Here is a 19,720-nt window from a genome sequence, read left to right as displayed (position 1 = left end):
ATGCTACAAAACTTGGCCATCCAGTGAGGCATAGCAATGGAGCTGGAGAAGGGTGTACCTGCAGGAGGAGCAGAGCAAGATGATGGTGATGAACCCGCGAGGCAGTACCCTCATCATGCCTACTCCAATCAGGCCCATAATGCTGAGCAATCCTTCATCGTGTCCACTGATCTGCACGTCAGTAGATTTCATTGAGTTTGCATTTATATAGACTAACACGCTTGACTCGACAGTGTGTTCTAATCATTTAATAGCTGAGTGAAGGACATTGTGCAAGTTCATTACTTGCCGATGGGTGTGATTTGCAAGTATGCGGCCTATATCTTCGAACAGCCACAGAAATAAAGGGGGGAATCATGAATGTCCCATTTATAGTCATTTGCAACACATCTGATCATTCCAAATCTGAAGCATTTGAGCTTTACCTCCAGATAGCATGGAAGGTCAAAACCAAGGGGCTGGACATTTGATCTGCCAGTAAAAAGGGATTGGCTATGTTTGAAGCTTGTTCTTGTCACCTAGTATGTCATCTGCAGGTGACATTCGTAATAAGGTGGGCATTCGTAATAAGGTGGATGAATTAGCTGCGCAAGTAGATGTAAACGGATATGATATCATTGGGATTTCGGAGACTTGGCTCCACGATGACCAAGGCTGGGAATTCAACATCCAGGGGTATTCAATATTCAGGAAAGACAGGCAAAAAGGAAAAGGAGGTGGGGTAGCATTGCTAGTTAAAGAGGAGATTAACACAATAGTAATGAAGGATATTAGCTCTGATGATGTGGAATCTGTATGGGTAGAGCTGAGAAATACCAATGGGCAGAAAACGTTAGTGGGAGTTGCATACAGACCCCCAAACAGTAATGCTGAGGTTGGGGATGGCATTAAACGGGAAATTAGAGACGCGTGCAATAAGGGCACAGCAATTATCATGGGTGACTTTAATCTACATATAGACTGGGCAAACCAAATTAGTAACAATGCTGTGGAGGAGGAATTCCTGGTGTGTATACGGGATGGTTTCCTGGACCAATATGTCGAGGAACCAACTAGAGATCAGGCCATCTTAGACTGGGTATTATGTAATGAGAAAGGATTAATTAGCAATCTTGTTGTGCGAGGCCCCTTGGGGCGGAGCGATCATAATATGAGAGAATTCTTCATTAAGATGGAGAGTGAAGTAGTTGACTCAGAGACTAGGGTCCTGAATTTAATTAAAGGAAACTACGATGGTATGAAGCACGAGTTGGCTAGGATGGATTGGGGAAAGTTATTTAAAGGGTTGATGGTGGATAGGCAATGGCAAACATTTAAAGATCGCATGGATGAACTACAGAATTTGTTCATCCCTGTTTGGCATAAAAATAAAACAAAGAAGGTGACTCAACCGTGGCTAACAAGGGAAATTAGGGATAGCATAAGATCCAAGGAGAGGACATATAAATTGGCCAGAAAAAGCAGTAAACTTGAGGATTGGGAGCAGTTTAGGATTCAGCAAAGGAGGACAAAGGGATTAATTAAGAGGGGGAAAATAGAGTATGAGAGTAAGCTTGCAGGGAACATAAAAACTGACTGTAAAAGCTTCTATAGATATGTGAAGAGAAAAAGATTGGTGAAGTCAAGCATAGGTCCCTTGCAGTCAGAATCAGGGGAATTTATAATGGGGAACAAAGAAATGGCTGACCAATTAAATGCATACTTTGGTTCTGTCTTCACAAAGGAGGATACAAATAACCTCCCAGAGATTTTGGGGAACATAGAGTCTAATGAGAGGGAGGAACTGAATGAAATCAGTATTTGTAGGGAAATGGTGTTAGGGAAATTGACAGGATTGAAGGCCGATAAATCCCCAGGGCCTGATAATCTACATCCTAGGGTACTTAAGGAAGTGGCCCTAGAAATAGTAGATGCATTGCTGGTCATCTTCTAAAATTCTATAGACTCTGGAGCAGTTCCCATGGATTGGAGGGTAGCTAATGTAACCCCACTATTCAAAAAAGGTGGTAGAGAGAAAACGGGGAATTATAGACCGGTAAGCCTGACATCGGTAGTGGGGAAAATGCTGGAGTCCATTATAAAAGATGTAATAGCAGAGCACTTGGAAAACAGTAACAGGATCGGACAAAGTCAACATGGATTTACAAAAGGTAAATCATGCTTGACTAATCTACTGGAATTTTTTGAGGATGTAACTGGTAGCATAGATAAGGGAGAACCAGTGGATGTGGTGTATTTGGACTTTCAGAAGGCTTTCGATAAGGTCCCACATAAGAGATTAGTGTGTAAAATTAAAGCACATGGGATTGGGGGTAAGGTACTGACTTGGACAGAGAACTGGTTGGCAGACAGGAAGCAAAGAGTTGGAATAAACGGGTCTTTTTCCGAGTGGCAGGCAGTGACTAGTGGGGTACCGCAGGGATCGGTGCTAGGGCCCCAGCTATTCACAATATATATTAATGATTTAGACGAGGGAACTAGATGTAATATCTCCAAGTTTGCAGACGACACAAAGCTGGGTGGACGTGTGTGCTGTGAGGAGGATGCTGAGAAACTCCAGTATGATTTGGACAGGTTGAGTGATTGGGCAGATGCATGGCAGATGCAGTATAATGTGGATAAATGCGAGGTTATCCACTTTGGTGGCAAAAACAGAAAGGCAGATTATTATCTGAATGGCAATAGATTGGGAGAAGGGGAAGTGCAACGAGACCTGGGTGCCCTTGTGCACCAGTCGCTGAAGGTAAGCATGCAGATGCAGCAGGCGGTTAAGAAGGCAAATGGTATGTTGACCTTCATAGCGAGAGGATTCGAGTACAGGAGCAAGGATGTCTTGCTGCAGTTGTACAGGGCCTTGGTGAGAGCACACCTTGAGTATTGTGTGCAGTTTTGGTCGCCTTATCTGAAGAAGGGTGTTCTTGCCATGGAGTGAGTGCAGCGAAGATTCACCAGCCTGATACCTGGGATGGCAGGAATGACGTACGAGGAGAGATTGGGTCGATTGGGCTTATATTCGCTGCAGTTTAGAAGAATGAGAGGGGATCTCATTGGAACTTATAAAATTCTAACAGGACTAGACAGACTAGATGCAGGAAGGATGTTCCCGATGGTCGGGGAGTCCAGAACCAGGGGTCACAATCTAAAGATAAGGGGCTGAAAATTCAGTAGGCTTAGCGCCCCATTTGGGGCGCTGGAGGGCCTAGCGCCGCAGTTATGGCCAGTTTGAAAATTCAGTGGGGCCCTTCCGTCGGCGTTACACCGGTTGCGCTGCGCCGGCACCGATGACGTCATCGGTGTGCGCAGCGTCCCGGTTGCCGTGGTGACGGGCCCCAGCGCCGAAATTGAGTTGCGGCCGCCTCGCCCGTGGCAGCCGCAACTAAGATTTTTTCAACCGAGTCTTCCCCGAGTTAGCGCCGGCGCATTAAGGTCGCGCGGCGGCCGGCCGCTTTCCCGTCGGCCGCCTGCCCGCACCTCCCTCCCCGGACTCCTCCACCCCCCCCCGCGGAACAGATGCGTCTGGCCTGCAAGCCCGGCACTTGTCCGAGGTGCCGGGCTCATTTTTTCAATATTTGAACGGACAGCGGGCGGGTGCAGGCAGCTCCTCCTTAACTGAAGGAGGAGGCCTGCACTTCCCCAGCCTGCCGCACCGCATCGGGTGCCGCAGCGCCGGATTAGCGCTGCAATTCGGCACTCAGCGCCCATTGGGAGGCACTCACGCCCGCCAGTAGCGCCGGCAGCCGTCTGGGCGCGGCGCTACTGAATTTTTGGCGCGCGCAAGGGAATTAGCGCCGGCGCTAAATTTCCGGCGCTAAAGCCCTGGCGCGGCGTCAACTCAATTTCTAGGCCAAGGTGTAAGCCATTTAGAACAGAGATGAGGAGGAATTTCTTCACCCAGAGAGTGGTGAACCTGTGGAATTCTCTACCACGAAAGGCATTTGAGGCCAATTCATTAAATATATTCAAGAAGGAGTTAAGATATATTTCTTAAGGCTAAAGGGATCAAGGGATATGGGGAGAAAGCAGAGACAGGGTACTGAATTTGGATGATCAGCCATGATCTCATTAAATGGCGAAGCAGGCTCGCGGGGCCGAATGGCCTACTCCTGCTCCTATCTTCTATGTTTCTATGACATCTAGGTTTCTTAGAGGAATTGTTCAAAGGGGTGTGCCTTGAGCTAAGGCAGTGGCTCGGTGGATTAAACATATCCTTAAACAGGGGTAAATATAGCATGTCTTGTACCTGAAGGAGTAGAAGGAAGGAAAATGACTGCACAGCTTTACCTACATTAAAGAGTGACCAGGACTAAATCAATGCACAGGCCCACAGGGCCCAAGCCCAGGGCACCAAACCAATATGGGGCCCGCAGTAAAACTCACCATACTGCAGAGAAAATGCATACAAGCACTGCATCAGTTTCCTTCTAGCATAGTATACCGTGATATGATTTGCTTTATTATTAATACAGTGTTTAAATAATCTATGGGGTTATTTTTTCATACATTTACCTACAGAGCTGTGTTTTGATGAATTGGGGTGGGGGTTATATGGGGGGTGCAAAGAGGTCTTGAATGTTCTTGGTGCCTAGGGCCCCAACATGTCTTAATCCAGCTCTGACAGTGACAAATCACAAGGTTATGAAAACAGAGAGCTTAGACATTTTCAATTATAAAGATGCTGAGTGTGCTGTATCTTCAATTATTTTAAATTATGTGTTTGCATTTTGCACTGAATAGCAGAATGTGGGTAGGCTTGGAATTTCTAGGTTGGTGAAATTTTATTTCAAAGTAACCTCAGTAAATTACAAAGGAATGAGCAAACTATAGAAAAAGGCTAATTAAAGGATTTCCCTCATGACCTACAGATACAATACATTGATTAAAGAAATGAAAGAGCCATTTTGAAATTCAATTCAGTAAATGCTCTGAATTAAATACCCAGCTCACTTGAGCTGAAGGGAAGGGGTTTAAAGGTTCACACCATTTCTCGCAAATGGAAAGTTTCAGAAAGCGTGTAGGCACATCTGTGGAGGGTGCCTTGGAAGTGCTGCTGCAGGCAGTGAGGCAAAGGATGGCTTCCCTTATTGGTACTCAAGGGGCATCCTACCCAGAAAAGAGTCATCTGAAACACCTGGCAGAAAATAGAGGGCAGGGTGATGGCTTTCTGTAAATGTGGAAGAAGATGGCAGATGTGAGGAAAGGAGCTTAAATAATACTCTCCAGTAATTCTTGTAGCAAGTATATGTTCCAAATAGTCACATCACAAAGTGATCCTATTATTCTTGTACTATTTACCAATCCAAAGCTGTTGTGACATTATCGTCCTTTGAATGCTTATCATGCATGGCTATACAGCACCATGGTACAGTTACAGGGTGCAACTTATAGTTGAAACTGTTGTCACATTAAAGTCTTAATGGTACTTCACAGAGCAAATCCTGATAACATACCCTTGCTGCATGATGTATGTTTAGTTCTTCTTCTTCTTCTTCTTAGGCAGTCCCTCGGAACCGAGGATGACTTGCTTCCACATTAAAAATGAGTTCTCAGGTGACTGATGAGTCCAATGAGGGACCAACAGTCTCTGTCACAGGTGGGGCAGACGGTAGTTGAAGGGGCGGGTGGGTGGGGTGCTTGGGTTGACGTGTGCTCCTTGCGCTGCCTGCGCTTGGCTTCCGCTTGCTCCCGGCGAAGCGACTCGAGGTGTTCGGCGCCTTCCCGGATGCTTCTCCTCCACTTTGTGCGGTCTTGGGCCAGGGATTCCCAGGTGTCGATGGGGATGTTACACTTTTTCAAGGAGGCTTTGAGGGTGTCCTTGAAGCATTTCCTCTGCCCACCTGGGGCTCTCTTGCTGTGCCGGAGTTCCGAGTAGAGCGCCTGTTTTGGGAGTCTCGTATCGGGCATGCGGACAATGTGACCCATCCATCGGAGCTGATCGAGCGTGGTCAAAGCTTCGATGCTGGGGATGTTGGCTTGAGCAAGAACACTGAAGTTGGTGCGCCTATCCTGCCAATGGATTTGCAGCATCTTGCGGAGGCAGCGTTGGTGGTACCTCTCCAGTGCTTTGAGGTGCCTGCTGTACATGATCCATGTCTCTGAGGCATACAGCAGGGCGGGTATCACTGCTGCTCTGTAGACCATGAGCTTAGTGCCGGGTTTGAGGTCCTGGTCTTCAAACACTCTCTTCCTCAGCGACCGAAGGCTGCACTGGCACACTGAAGGCGGTGTTGGACTTCGTCGTCGACGTCTGCCCTTGTTGACAGTAGACTCCCAAGGTATGGAAAATGGTCCACGTTGTCCAAGGCCTTGTCGTGGATTTTGATAATCGAGGGGCAGTACTGTGTGGCGGGGGCAGGTATGTTTAGTTACAGATGCACAGAAAGGGCAACAGACTGGCCACATAGATGGCCATCATTGATCCTTTGCACCTTGTGAAACGAAGCAGGGAGGTGAAATTGGGCAGCCATGTCACACTGCTGTTGCTATTCAGTGGGAAAAGAGATGAAAGCACTGGCCTTGCCAAACAATCTTTGAAATATGGACAGCAAATTGGCTGATACTACAGATGATCTCTATGCTAGACTGCAAAGAGAAGGATGTATAATTGTTGCAGGAGTATGTGATCTTGACTGCCACCAGAATTTTCATTCCTATGGTGGAGTTTGGCTGCAGGTGTTCTTACAGCAGAAAGCACAGCTCTGCGACTGCCTCCATGCCGAGATGGAGCCTGCAAAGGCACTTCCACCCAGTCATTGTGAAGTAGATGTCACATCGTCTGCAGAGAGGGCTGGTGGAGTCTTGATGGATGCATGCAACCTGGCCATCAAGCCAGCTGACATCCTTGGGATGCCTTCTTTGTCTTTGAGCATGAAAACCTATTATGGATGCTTTTGAAAACAAACCCCATAGTTACAGAAAAATGGCCACCAGAAAAATGGCTATGTACCTTTACTAGCTTCCTTCATCTTTACCAAGTTAGAAGGCACAATAAGTTGTGTAGATAGTAGCAAGAAGTTACAAAGGGATGTTGATAGATTAAGTAAGTGGGCAAAACTATGGCAGATGGAGTTCAATGTGGGGAAGTGTGTGGCCATCCACTTTGGATCCAAGAAAGACACCGGAATATTTTCTTAATGGTGAGAGACTAGGAACTGCGGAGGAGCAAAAGGGATTTAAGTGCTCATGTACACAAATCACTAAAAGCCAGTAGACAGGCACAAAATGTAATCAAAAAGGCTAATGGAATGTTGACCTTTATCTCAAGGGGGTTGGAATACAAGTGAAGAAGTGATGCTTCAGTTGTACAGAGCCTTGGTTAGACCCTATCTGAAGTATTGCATTCAGCTTTTGGCACTGCAATTCAGGAAGGATATATTTGCCTTGGAGGGGATGCAGCACAGATTCACCAGAATGATACCAGGCCTTAAAGGGTTAACTTACGAGGACAGTTTGCATAAACTTGGCTTTTATTCCCTTGAGTTTAGAAGGTTGAGGGGTGATCTAATTGAGGTGTTTAAAATGATAAAAGTATTCGAGTAGATACAGAGAAACTATTTCCTCTTGTGGGAGAATCAAGAACAAGGGGACATAATCTTAACATTACAGCTAGGCCATTCAGGAGTAAAGCCAAGAAACACTTTTTCCACACAAAGGGGAGTTTACATCTGGAATTCTCTCCCCCAGAAGGCTGTGGATGCTGGGTCAATTGAAATCTTCAAGACTGAGATCAACAGATTTTTATTAGGCAAGGTTATCAAGGGATATGGATCAAAGGCAGGTAAATGGAGTTCAGATACAGATCCTTATTATACATTATGGCTTACAATGGGGTAGATTTTCCCTCCGAGTGGATTTTGTTCTTGAGGGGGGGGGGGACTGGTATGGCAGCAGTTTCTGTAGAGCTCAGAGGAGTATGCCTGCTCCTCCTGGCCCCGTAAAAATAAATAAACACTTAGCTTTGGTCTTCTCTTCGGCTGAACTGCCAATTGAAACTGCAGAGTGCACACGGCACGCGTCCACATAAGAACATAACAACATAAGAAATAGGAGCAGGAGTAGGCCAATCAGCCCCTCGAGCCTGCTCCACCACCCAACAAGATCATGGCTGATCTGATCCTAACCTCAAATCTACTATCACTCTACATCCCACCCGAACCCATGTGATCTCCTGGGAGAGGCGAAAAACCAGATAAAAAACCCAATGGCCAATTTGGGAGAAAAAATCTGGGAAATTCCTCTCCGACCCATCTAGGCGATCGAAACTCGTCCAGGAGATCACTCTGTCCCTATATTTTTTACAGTACTTACCTTCTGTAAAAGGTGATCTCCACCCCAGCCAGGAACAGGAATAGAACCATCTCCTGAAATCTAACACAGAATTAGAACACAAGAAGTAGGAGCAGAACCAGGCTACACAGCCCCTGGGCCCGCTCCGCTCCCACAGGGCCATGACCGTTCCGAACCTAGACTCATGTCCAATTTCCTGCCCGCTCCCCGTAACCCCTAATTCCCTTTACTTCTAGGAAACTGTCTATTTCTGTTTTAAATTTATTTAATGATGTAGCTTCCACAGCTTTCCACATGGCACACTCTCCACCCGGTTGAGTCCTAAAATGGTCTTTGGGGTCCTATGTACATCATGTGTATTAAAAAGGCCTACTGCTTAAACCAGGCAAGTGCTCCAGCTGCAGGCACTTGGAATATAGTGTCAGCCACACTGTCGGCAGGATTGGAGCGGTAAGTAATACCCTGCCATTATCAGGGTAGTACAGCCCTGTTCCCATTGGGCAGGAGGATTCAAAATCTCCACTAGTGTGTGAGAGCTAAGAACCCTGGGAGACAATGCACCGAGGAAAGCTGCACAGCGTGCATTACGAGCAACCTATGAGATTGCTATGTCCTAACCCCGCACACCCATTTAATAATGGCACTGTGGCGTTTCCACCGGGTGTCCCTTACACATTTAATGTATATAATTCACTTTAACCTAACTGTATGTACATTACTTACCTGTTTGGGCTGTTGCCCCTTTAACTTACCTTCGGGGGCCGTTGCCCCTTTAAGACGCGCCCCAGCGCTGACGTCACGTCACGCATGACGTGACGTATGTGTGACGGCCGCCGGCACAGCCGGGCCTACCGCAACTTCAGCCGCACCGGCCGGCAGACAGGAGCGATGCGACCCTCTGCGACAAGCGCCAGCCCGGCCCGGCCTCCAGCTTCTGCTCCCGCGATCGCGACTTCGGCCTCAATGGCCAGCGCCGGCCCAGGTGAGCGCGCCGATGTATCGGCGCGAGTCACGTGACCGCCCAAGCACGGGAAAACGCGACTGAGCGTGATGACGTCATCACGCTCTCCCGAGGACCAGGGACTCAGTCCTCGTGGCGTCCCCATCAGGGAAAGACCTACATCATGGTGTGCCTGCATTCAACCTGCTTAACTATTGTATTTCGTCTGTTCAAGTGATTAAACGACTTATTTACTGTTCGTCTGAAGCCGAATTCAATTATTTAGTAGGCATTCATCCTCCAAGGTCAACACGAATACCTACAGCACCATCATTCCTGCTGCAGGAAAAATCTTCCTCCTGTACCTTAATTAAATTGGGTAACAAAGTCGAGTAAATTGTCCCATAATTCTAAATGCTACAAAGAGCTGGTTGCATGTGTAACACTGATTCTACTGTGACATCATGGATTTCAGCTCCAGTGAGTACATTAACAGCAGCAACAACTTCCGTTTTTATAGCATCTTTAATGCAGAAAGATGAGGGAAACTGCCCAGAACCACCATCCCCATTCATGATGCCAATGTGGAACTTTATATTATAGTATCAAGCTCTGCAACTAGGCTGCCTCCAGTCACAGTATAAAACAGACTGAAAAACACTAATAAATGTACAGAGGTCTGTCTCCCTTTATTACATTTCATGTTCACTAGACTATCGCCCCTTCAACTGACTGGAACAATTGTCCACTGACAGACAAACCTAGCAGTGCCACCTTGATCATCCCGCAACACATCAAGTAAACCTTGCAGAAGAAAATGGTTATTTAGACTGAACACTTACGTCGAATCAGTGTCTTTTTCTTTCTTCCGTATACCAAAAGCCTTCCTTGTACGCTTTTTCAATCCTGTTGAGGTAAAAAATAAAGTATCTTAGTCTGAGTTTAAAAAAGAATCAAATATCAGAACAGCTTGTAAGCAGGGATAGTATTAATAAAGTCTACATGTTAGAAAGATCAATGGTAATTTGTGCTTTCCAGTCAAAATGAAAGAGCAACATCTAGCGAGAAGGTGCTATACAAGCTTGAGGTCTGGTTCATTGATCATACACTTTCTAGGTCAGGTTGATGGATGCAAATTCTGAAGAGTTTGGTAAGAAAAAGCAAGAGTGCCCATGAAATTATTTACCTGCTTCTGGAAATTAAAAATAACACTTTTTTTCTCTGTACAATTTTTTCCCTTTCATGGAGGCATTGGCCTGGAAATTGCGGTCAAAGGCTTGCCACCCGCGTACGTCTCTGAACCGCAAGAAAACTCCGTACTTACCTGCTGTCTCCGGAGCTTCGGACTCTTGCGGTCCTGGGCCTGCAGGAGTACACCTGAGTAAAGGCCCACGTATCCCAGGGGGGCATGCGTGGGCCTTGGGATCACATGGGCCAGCCCAACCAATCAAAAAGGGGGATTCCCATTATGCTTACGGAGATTCCATTTATGTACAGAATTCCCCACAAGCATAATAGGAATCACCTAAAAAATACAATTCCACAACACTGAAATAAAAATAAATAATCACAGGTTCAAAATTAATTAAAATACTGTGGCGGAACCACCAAGGGTCTCAGAACAATTAGTAATAATGTTGAGATACCGCGGCAAACGTGGGAGTCGAGACCAGAGCTAGTGAAACACAACTGCTTTTATTCTACCTCATGACAAAGAGGAACTGGAAAAGCCCGCGCATCCACTTAAATACTTCCCAGACAGGAAGAGCTCCCGGCAGCCTGTCCCTGCGGGAAACAAGTTGCTGGAGGAAAGGGCCCCCGGCTGGGGCGTCTGCTTAAACTGTCCGTGCCGCCGTGAGCGGATTATGTCCAGTGGTAGCGTGTCGCCACAGAGCTCCCCCCAGAATCCGCTTAGGAAGAGTGGACGAGTCGTGACGGTGGTCTGATGGTTCTGCCGGAGCGGCTCTGAGTGGTCGCCGGTCTAGTTGGTGGGGCCGGGCGGTTCGCCGCTGGCTGTGCTGGCTTGCTGGCGGGACGGCCTGTAGCTGGAGGCCGTGCCACGGGGACCTGTTCCCCTGGTTCTGTGTGTGCTGGTTTGAGCTGGTCGATGGAGACTGTGTCGACCCTGTCGCCGAGTCGCAGCTTGAAGACCTTGTCCCCGGTTTGTAGCACCTCGTACGGTCCGTCGTACGGGGGTCGCAGGGGCCCGCGGTGCGCGCCGTGTCGCATGAAGATGAAGCGCGCCTGCTGTAAATTTGGCGGGACGTGAGGTGCGAGTTCGCCGTGTCGGTTGATCGGAAGTGGTGCGAACTGCTGAGCAGAAGAGAAAGAGTTGAGCCGCTGCTGTTTGGCCGACCAAGGCGTGGTAGCCTCCGGAAGGAATTCGCCTGGGACGCGCAGTGGTTGTCCGTAGACTAACTCCGCTGCCGAGGACTGGAGGTCTTCCTTGACCGCGGTGCGTAGGCCTAGTAGCACCCACGGTAGGCGGTCAGTCCAGGTACTGTCCTGCAGGCCGGCGTGGAGTGAGGCCTTGAGTGACCTGTGGAAGCGTTCACAAAGCCCGTTGGCCTGCGGGTGGTACGCCGTGGTTCGGTGGAGCGTCACCCCGAGGTTGCGTGCTGTGGCCGTCCAGAGTTCGGAGGTGAACTGGGCGCCTCTGTCGGAGGTTATGTCGGCCGGTACGCCGAACCTCACAACCCAGGTGTTAACGAACGCCCTGGCGATGTCGGCTGTGGTGGTGGAGGCCAGCGGCACTGCCTCAGGCCAGCGTGTGTAGCGGTCGACTATCGTGGGGAGATAAGTTTGGCCTTGCAATGGCGGCAGGGGACCGACGATGTCGACGTGTACGTGGTCGAAGTGGCGGCTGGGTACCTCGAAGTCTCCCAGGGGTGCTTTTGTGTGCAGCTGTACCTTAGCCCGTTGGCAGGCGAGGCAGGAGGTGGCCCAAGTCCGAACATCTCTGCTGAGGCCGCGCCAGACGAAACGCTGGGAGAGGAGTTTGACGGATGCGCGGGAACCCGGGTGGGAGAGCCCGTGGAGCGCGTCGAAGATGCGGCGGTGCCAGGTTGCAGGGACGACCGGCCTGGGTTGGCCAAGTGAGACGTTGCAAGTGACTGCCGTGGCTTCGGGCCCGTGCACGACCGTGACTAGGCGTAGCCCTGGCAGGCTGGTAGCCGCCGAGAGGAGGTCTGGGTCCGTGAGCTGGGCCGCTGCTAGTTGCGCGTAGTCGACCGTGAGGTGATTCGCGCAGATGGCGGGACGGGAAAGGCAGTCGGCGACAACGTTTTCTCTACCGGAGACGTGCTGGATGTTCGTAGTAAACTCGGACACGGCCGCGAGCTGGCGTTGCTGCCTAGCGGACCAGGGTTCGGTGTGCTTGGCCATCGCGTATGTGAGTGGCTTGTGGTCCATGTACGCGGTGAAGGGGCGGCCTTCCAGGAGGAACCTGAAATGGCGGACCGACAGGTGGAGCGCGAGAAGCTCGCGGTAGAAAGTGGAGTATTTGACCTCCGGGGGGCGCAGTTGGCGGCTGTAGAAGGCAAGTGGCTGCCACGCGCCATTGACCCACTGCTAGAACACGGCGCCGACCGCGTGGTTGGAGGCGTCGGTGGTGAGCGCGACCCGGGCATTGGCCCTCGGGTGCGCAAGCAGGGTGGCGCCGGCGAGCGCATTTTTGATGGCGTCGAAGGCGGCTGACGTGTCAGTGGTCCAGGCTACGTCCATCTTGCCAGATTTACCTCGGAGGGAGTCGTATAAGGGCTTCATGAGGGCTGCCGCTCTGGGGATGAACCTGTTGTAGAAGTTCACCATCCCGAGGAACTCTTGGAGGCCCTTGATGGTTGTGGGGCGGGGGAATTGCTGGACGGCCTGCACCTTGTTGGGCAGGGGGACGGCCCCAGCAGGGGTGATGTGGTGACCGAGAAAATCGATCTCGGTTAGGCCGAATTGGCACTTCGCCGGGCTGAGGATGAGCCCGTGTTGGGCTAGGCGCCCGAACAAGATGCGAAGGTGTTCGAGGTGTTCCTGTTTGGAGGAGCTGGCCACGAGAATGTCGTCTAGATAGACGAATAGGAAGTTTAGGTCCCGGAGGACTGAGTCCATCAGGCGCTGGAAAGCCTGGGCTGCATTCTTGAGGCCGAAGGGCATCCTCAGGAACTCGAACAGGTCGAATGGGGTGATGACAGCCGTTTTGGGGATGTCCGCGGGGTGTACGGGGACTTGGTGGTAACCGCGCACCAGGTCGACTTTGGAAAAGACGGTTCGTCCGGCCAGTCGGGCTGAGAAGTCCTGGATGTGTGGCACTGGGTATCGGTCGGGGGTGGTGGCGTCGTTAAGGCGGCGGTAGTCCCCGCAAGGGCGCCAGCCTCCGCCGGGCTTGGGGGCGATGTGGAGGGGTGAGGCCCAAGTGCTGCTGGAGCGGCGGATGATGCCGAGTTGTTCCATGGTGGTGAACTCGGCCCGCGCGATTTCCAGCTTGGCCGGGTTGAGTCTGCGGGCGTGGGCAGAAACTGGGGGGCTGGTGGTGGGGATATAGTGCTCCACACCGTGTTTGGCGGCTTTTGCCGAAAAGGTCGGGTTAGTGAGGGCGGGAAACTCGGCTAGGAGTGCCGAGTAGTCGTCCGTGGCTCTGGCGAGGCAGTAGGTCGTCAGGCCGGCCGAACGGGCCGGGGTAAATGCGCCGGGGATGGGGGCCATAGTGTTGGTGTCGACGAGGCGGTGCCTCGGAATGTCGACAAGGAAGCCGTGGGCGCGTAGGAAGTCTGCGCCGAGGAGTGGGCAGAGGACCTTGGCTGTGAGGAACTCCCAGCGGTAGCGGCGGCCCGCGAGGTCAAGCGTGACCATGCGGGTGCCATATGTGCGGATGTATGAGCCATTGGCTGCGGCCAGCGTGATACCCCGTGTGCCGCGCTGGATTTCGAGGGCGGAGGCGGGGGTGATGCTGTGCTGGGCCCCTGTGTCGCACAGAAATCGGCGGTTGGTTCTGTCGTCGGTGACATACAGTAGGGGCCCCTTTTGCCCCGCGGCCATCGCGGGGGCCGGTGGGGGGGGGGTTTGAAAGTACACGGCGGCGTGCAGCGTTGGGCCCTAGCGCCAAAACGGGTGTGGTAGTAGCAGTGACCCGGAGTGGTAGGACGGTCGGGCCTAGTGGGCCGGGAAGACCGCGTGGTCGTTGGCTTGAGGTCGGGCGCGACGTCGCGAGCGGACTGTGCAGAGAGCAGCCGGTCGGCCTTTTCGGCTATGTCATTCAGGTCCGTGGAGCCAGACTCCACAATGAGCGGGCGGATGCTGGCGGGGAGCTGCCGAATGAAAAGCGTGCGAAGGAGGGCGCCGGGGTTTTTGTCTTCCGAGAGGGACAGCATGTGGGAAAGCAGGTCTGATGGTGAAGCGTCACCAAGGCCGGGGAGGTCAAGGAGTTGGCAGTGGCACTGGTAAGAGGACGTTTGAAATTTTTTAAGGAGCGCAGCCTTCAGATGTTCGTACTTGCTGTCCGGTGGTGGATTCTGCAGCGCTGCCCAAACCTTGGGGACTGTGGCGTAGGTGAGAGCGGAGACGAGGTAGTCGTACTTTGTGGCGTCGACTGTAATGTGTTTCAGCCGGAATCTGGACTCAGCTTGAACGAACCAGGCTTCGGCCAGGTTCTCCCAAAAGTCCGGTAATTTAACCGTGACTGCGTTTGTATCCGCCATGCTAGCTTAGGATTCGTCCTGAGCGTCGGGGTCACCAGTGTTGAGATACTGCGGCAAACGTGGGAGTCGAGACCAGAGCTAGTAAAACACAACTGCTTTTATTCTACCTCATGACAAAGAGGAACTGGAAAAGCCCGCGCATCCACTTAAATACTTCCCAGACAGGAAGTGCTCCCGGCAGCCTGTCCCTGCGGGAAACAAGTTGCTGGAGGAAAGGGCCCCCGGCTGGGGGCGTCTGCTTAAACTGTCCGTGCCGCCGTGAGCGGATTATGTCCAGTGGTGGCGTGTCGCCACAATAATCCCTTTAACTACAGTGTAGTGCAGCCGCAGACTGCACCTTTAAACTGCCTGTTAACTGTACTGTATTGTGTTTTCCTGCACTCCACGTGATGACGTCATGACACCGATCACGTGACCACCAGTGGCGCGAAGAACGTGATGACGTCATGACGTCAGCTTCCAGAATCCTCCAGTAGTCGTCGAGTGCCCAGCAAGCTGATTAGACCTGTGTACCGTTTCTCCTGTAGTTTCCCTGTTAACTTCGTTGTTCATTAAAACCTGTTGATTTGATTCATCGAGTCGAATACCTTATTCAGATAGGAACCTCCGTTCCTACATTGGTGACCCCGATCTCGTCGGACAACTTTCGTCGAGGATGAACACGAACGCCGTCACCCTTAAACTGCCGCAGTTCTGGGAACAGCAGCCAGCAGCATGGTTTTTCCAGGCAGAAGCACAGTTCGCTCTCCGGGAGGTCACAGCAGATTCGACCCATTATTATTATGTGGTTGCCGCTCTCGACAGTGCCACGGCCTCGCGGGTCATCAGCATCCTTGGAAGCCCACCGGAGGAGGGCAAGTACGAAGCGCTTAAAGCCCGTTTGCTACAGGTATTTGATCTTAATAAGTCGGAGTGGGCACACAAGCTTATTTCCATGCCCGGCCTCGGGGACTCAAAACCGTCAGAGCTGATGAGTCAAATGCTCACGCTGTTGGGCGCGGAACCCCAATGTTTTTTATTCCGTGAGCTTTTCCTCTGCCAGCTACCCGAACCGGTTCAGGCGGCCTTGGCCAACACTGCCATCACAGATGGTGCTGAACTCGCTGCAGAGGCAGACAAGATATTTACTGTTACTCAGCAATGTTGTGCAGCCACGAGGTGCCTTTCCCCCACGCGAGCGAAGCCCAGCCCTCCCCCAGCAGGATGGTGCTCGTACCACGCCCGTTTTGGCGCCAAAGCTCGATGCTGCCGGCCTCCTTGCAGTTTCCCTCAAGAAAAAAAAACTCCAACAAGCCTGCGTCCTCCCAGACGGACGACAAGGTCTGAAAAGCACGGCAAGTTAGCTATGGCGGCGGGCTCAGCGGGCAAACTCATTTACGTTACGGATTCCGTTACGGGCCGACGATTCCTCTGCGACACTGGTTCACAGTGCAGCATCCTGCCAGTTTCAAAGCTGGACCTACTGTCCGGCGGCCAGGGGCCTTCTCTCGTGGAAATAAACGGCGCTGCCATGCGTACGTTCGGTAAATGGACGGTAAACTTAACCTTCGCCGGTCAGCGTTTTGTCTGCGATTTTATTACAGCTAAGGTCTCACAGGCCATCCTGGGGGCTGATTTTTTCTGTGCCAACGGTCTGCTGGTCGACGTCCAACACTGCCGACTCATTAATGCGTCCACTTTCCACGCAGTGCCCTGCCACCGCAGCACCGCCGTGTCCTGGTCGGTGGCCTGTGTGGTTCCGTCGCAAGACGGGTTTACGCGCCTGCTCGGCGAATTCCCAGAGCTCACCAGGCCTACTTTGTCGGCTGCAGGCACACGGCACGGGGTGGAGCACCATATCTCCACGACCGGAGCACCTGTTTACGCTCGGGCGCGGCGATTAGAAGCCGGCAAGCTGGCAACCGCAAAGGCTGAGTTCCAGACCATGGAGCGCCTCGGGATCATCCGGCGTTCGGACAGCCCTTGGTCCTCCCCACTGCATATAGTACCCAAACCAGGCAGCGGATGGTGACCTTGCGGGGATTACAGACGCTTAAACGACACCACGACACCGGACAGGTATCCTATTCCCCACATCCAAGATTTTTCGGCACATCTGGCTGGCAACTCTATATTTTCTAAAGTGGATCTCGTTCATGGATATCACCAAGTTCCGGTGCACCCTCCAGACGTCCCCAAAATGGCAGTCATCACTCCGTTCGGCCTTTTTGAGTTCCTCCGCATGCCATTCGGTCTGAAAAATGCAGCTCAAGCATTCCAGCGGTTGATGGACTCTGTCTTACGGGACCTGCCCTTCATTTTTGTATATTTGGACGACATCCTACTAGCCAGCAAGGATACGACAGTTCACATGGCCCATTTACGTACACTTTTCGCCCGGCTCAGCCAACACGACCTTATTGTCAATCCGGCCAAATGCACGTTTGGAGTATCCAGTATTGATTTCCTGGGACACAGGATTACCCCAGAAGGCGCCGTGCCGGTAGAGGCAGTTACCGCATTCCCGCGGCCTCACACAGTCAAACCCCTGCAAGAGTTCTTGGGGATGGTAAATTTTTATCATCGTTTCGTCCCCAAGGCGGCCCGGTTAATGCAACCTCTGTACGAAGCACTAAAAGGAAAGTCGGGCAAGGATGTTCTCACTTGGACACCGCAAATGGACCAGGCGTTCCGCGATACCAAGGCGGCGTTGGCGGATGCAACTATGCTAGCATACCCACTCCCGGGCGCGACTGTTGCCCTCACTACGGATGCCTCCGACTACGCCATCGGAGCAGTTCAAGAGCAGTGGGTCGACGGGGGTTGGCAGCCGTTAGCCTTTTTCAGCCGCCAACTGCGCAAGAACGAGCGAAAGTATAGCACTTTTGACAGAGAGTTGCTAGCCCTGTTTTTGGCCATCCGGCATTTCCGTTTCCTTCTAGAAGGCCGTCCGTTCACTGCATTCGTGGACCACAAGCCGCTCACCTTCGCCATGGCCAAAACGGCGGAACCTTGGTCAGCTCGGCAGCAGCGCCACCTCACGTTTATATCCGAATTCACAACGGATTTGCGGCACGTGTCAGGCAAGGATAATCTCGTGGCAGATTGCCTTTCCCGGGTTCCAGTCCAGGCAGTCCACCTGGGCATCGATTTCGTTGGACTGGCAGAGGATCAACTGGCAGACCCAGAGGTACAAGCGTTTAGGACCACGCCTTCCAGTTGGCAGGTTGCAGACGTGCCGTTTCAAGCGGCAGGAACCACGCTCTTGTGCGACACTTCCATGGGAGTGCCCCGGCCCATTGTGCCGGTCGAATGGCGCAAGAAGGTATTCCAGGCAATCCACGGGTTATCTCACCCGGGGATGCAGGCTTCTCAATGGCTACTGTCCCACAAATTTGTTTGGAAAGGCATGCATTTGGACGTCCGGGACTGGACAAACAATTGCGTCAATTGTCAAAAATCCAAAGTCCACCGTCACGTCAAGGCTCCGGTTGCCAACTTCCCGGTGCCTGAGCGCCGTTTCGACCACGTTCACGTGGATTTAGTAGGTCCCCTTCCCGGGTCACGTGGAGTCACACACCTCCTGACAGTGGTAGACCGGACCACCAGGTGGCCAGAGACGATTCCCTTGGCTGCTACCACCGCAGCAGACGTCGCCAGGGCGTTTCTTTTGTCGTGGGTGGCTCGGTTTGGGGTGCCATCGGACATCTCCTTGGACCGCGGTCCGCAATTCACATCAGAGCTGTGGAATGCAGTGGCACAAGGCCTGGGTACCAAGCTGCACCGTACCACCGTGTACCATCCGCAGGCGAATGGTCTGTGCGAAAGGTTCCATCGGTCTCTCAAAGCGTCCCTCCGTGCCAGCTTGAGGGGACCCAACTGGGTGGACAGGTTCCCATGGGTGATGCTGGGCCTTCGGACAGCCCCAAAGGAGGATCTTCAGTCTTCATCGGCTGAGCCGGTTTATGGCCAGACACTCAGAGTGCCAGGTGACTTTCTCCCTCCACACACCGAACCATGGTCTGCAGCTCAACAGCTCCTGCTACATCAGGAGGCGGCTAGGAATTTCCTGCCCATTCCAACCTCGCAGCATGACCTGCAGAGGCCTCACGTCCCGACAGAGCTCATGAGTTCGGACTATGTCTTTATTAGACAGGACGGTCACAGAGACCCGCTCAAGCCGCCGTATACCGGACCTTTTTGTGTCATCTCATCAGGGGAAAAAATTTTCACAGTCGAAGTCGGTGGAAAGTCCGATACCATCTCTATCGACCGACTCAAACCAGCCCACCTAGATCGGAGTGAGCCTGTCGTGGCTGCCCAACCGCCTCGCCGCGGCCGACCGCCGTTGGCCGCCAGACCAGCCGTGCACCAGCCCACCGCCGAACAGCCCGATTCGGCCTCAGACACGCCTGCACCTCTGACTACCGTTTCTGCTTCACCTGAGACGCCGCTTCTGCTGCAATCCGGCACTGGTTCTTCTACTAACGCCCCGTTTCCGCTGCCTGAGTTTCGTCGCCGTTCGGCCAGGATCATTAAACCTCCTACTCGGTTGACAATGTCCGTTAAAGTAGATTCTGGGGGGGGCGCCTGTGGCGGAGCCACCAAGGGTCTCAGAACAATTAGTAATAATCCCTTTAACGACAGTGTAGTGCAGCCGCGGACTGCACCTTTAAACTGCCTGTTAACTGTACTGTATTGTGTTTTCCTGCACTCCACGTGATGACGTCATGACACCGATCACGTGACCACCAGTGGCGCGAAGAACGCGATGACGTCATGACGTCAGCTTCCAGAATCTTCCAGTAGTCGTCAAGTGCCCAGCAAGCTG

The 19,720-nt window shown here is 51.9% G+C and overlaps 1 protein-coding gene across 10 annotated transcripts in view; it reads right to left on the bottom strand.

Annotated features, from left to right (window-relative positions):
• sgip1a (SH3GL interacting endocytic adaptor 1a) overlaps positions 1-19,720 on the bottom strand; it is a 286,659-nt gene that overhangs the window by 189,287 nt on the left and 77,652 nt on the right. For all 10 annotated transcript variants that reach the window (XR_015077669.1, XM_085982717.1, XM_085982720.1 and 7 more), the window contains one exon: positions 10,066-10,129. Coding sequence is in view for 9 of the 10 variants with exons in the window: in XM_085982717.1 (XP_085838843.1) it covers positions 10,066-10,129 (64 nt within the window). In the remaining variant the exon portion in view is untranslated. The remainder of the gene's footprint in view (positions 1-10,065; positions 10,130-19,720) is intronic.

This window comes from Somniosus microcephalus, chromosome 3 (genome assembly GCF_052327205.1).
Source record: "Somniosus microcephalus isolate GS21.2 chromosome 3, FLI_Smic_1.0, whole genome shotgun sequence".
Taxonomy (NCBI): domain Eukaryota; kingdom Metazoa; phylum Chordata; class Chondrichthyes; order Squaliformes; family Somniosidae; genus Somniosus; species Somniosus microcephalus.
This window is presented reverse-complemented; position numbering and strand designations above follow the sequence as displayed.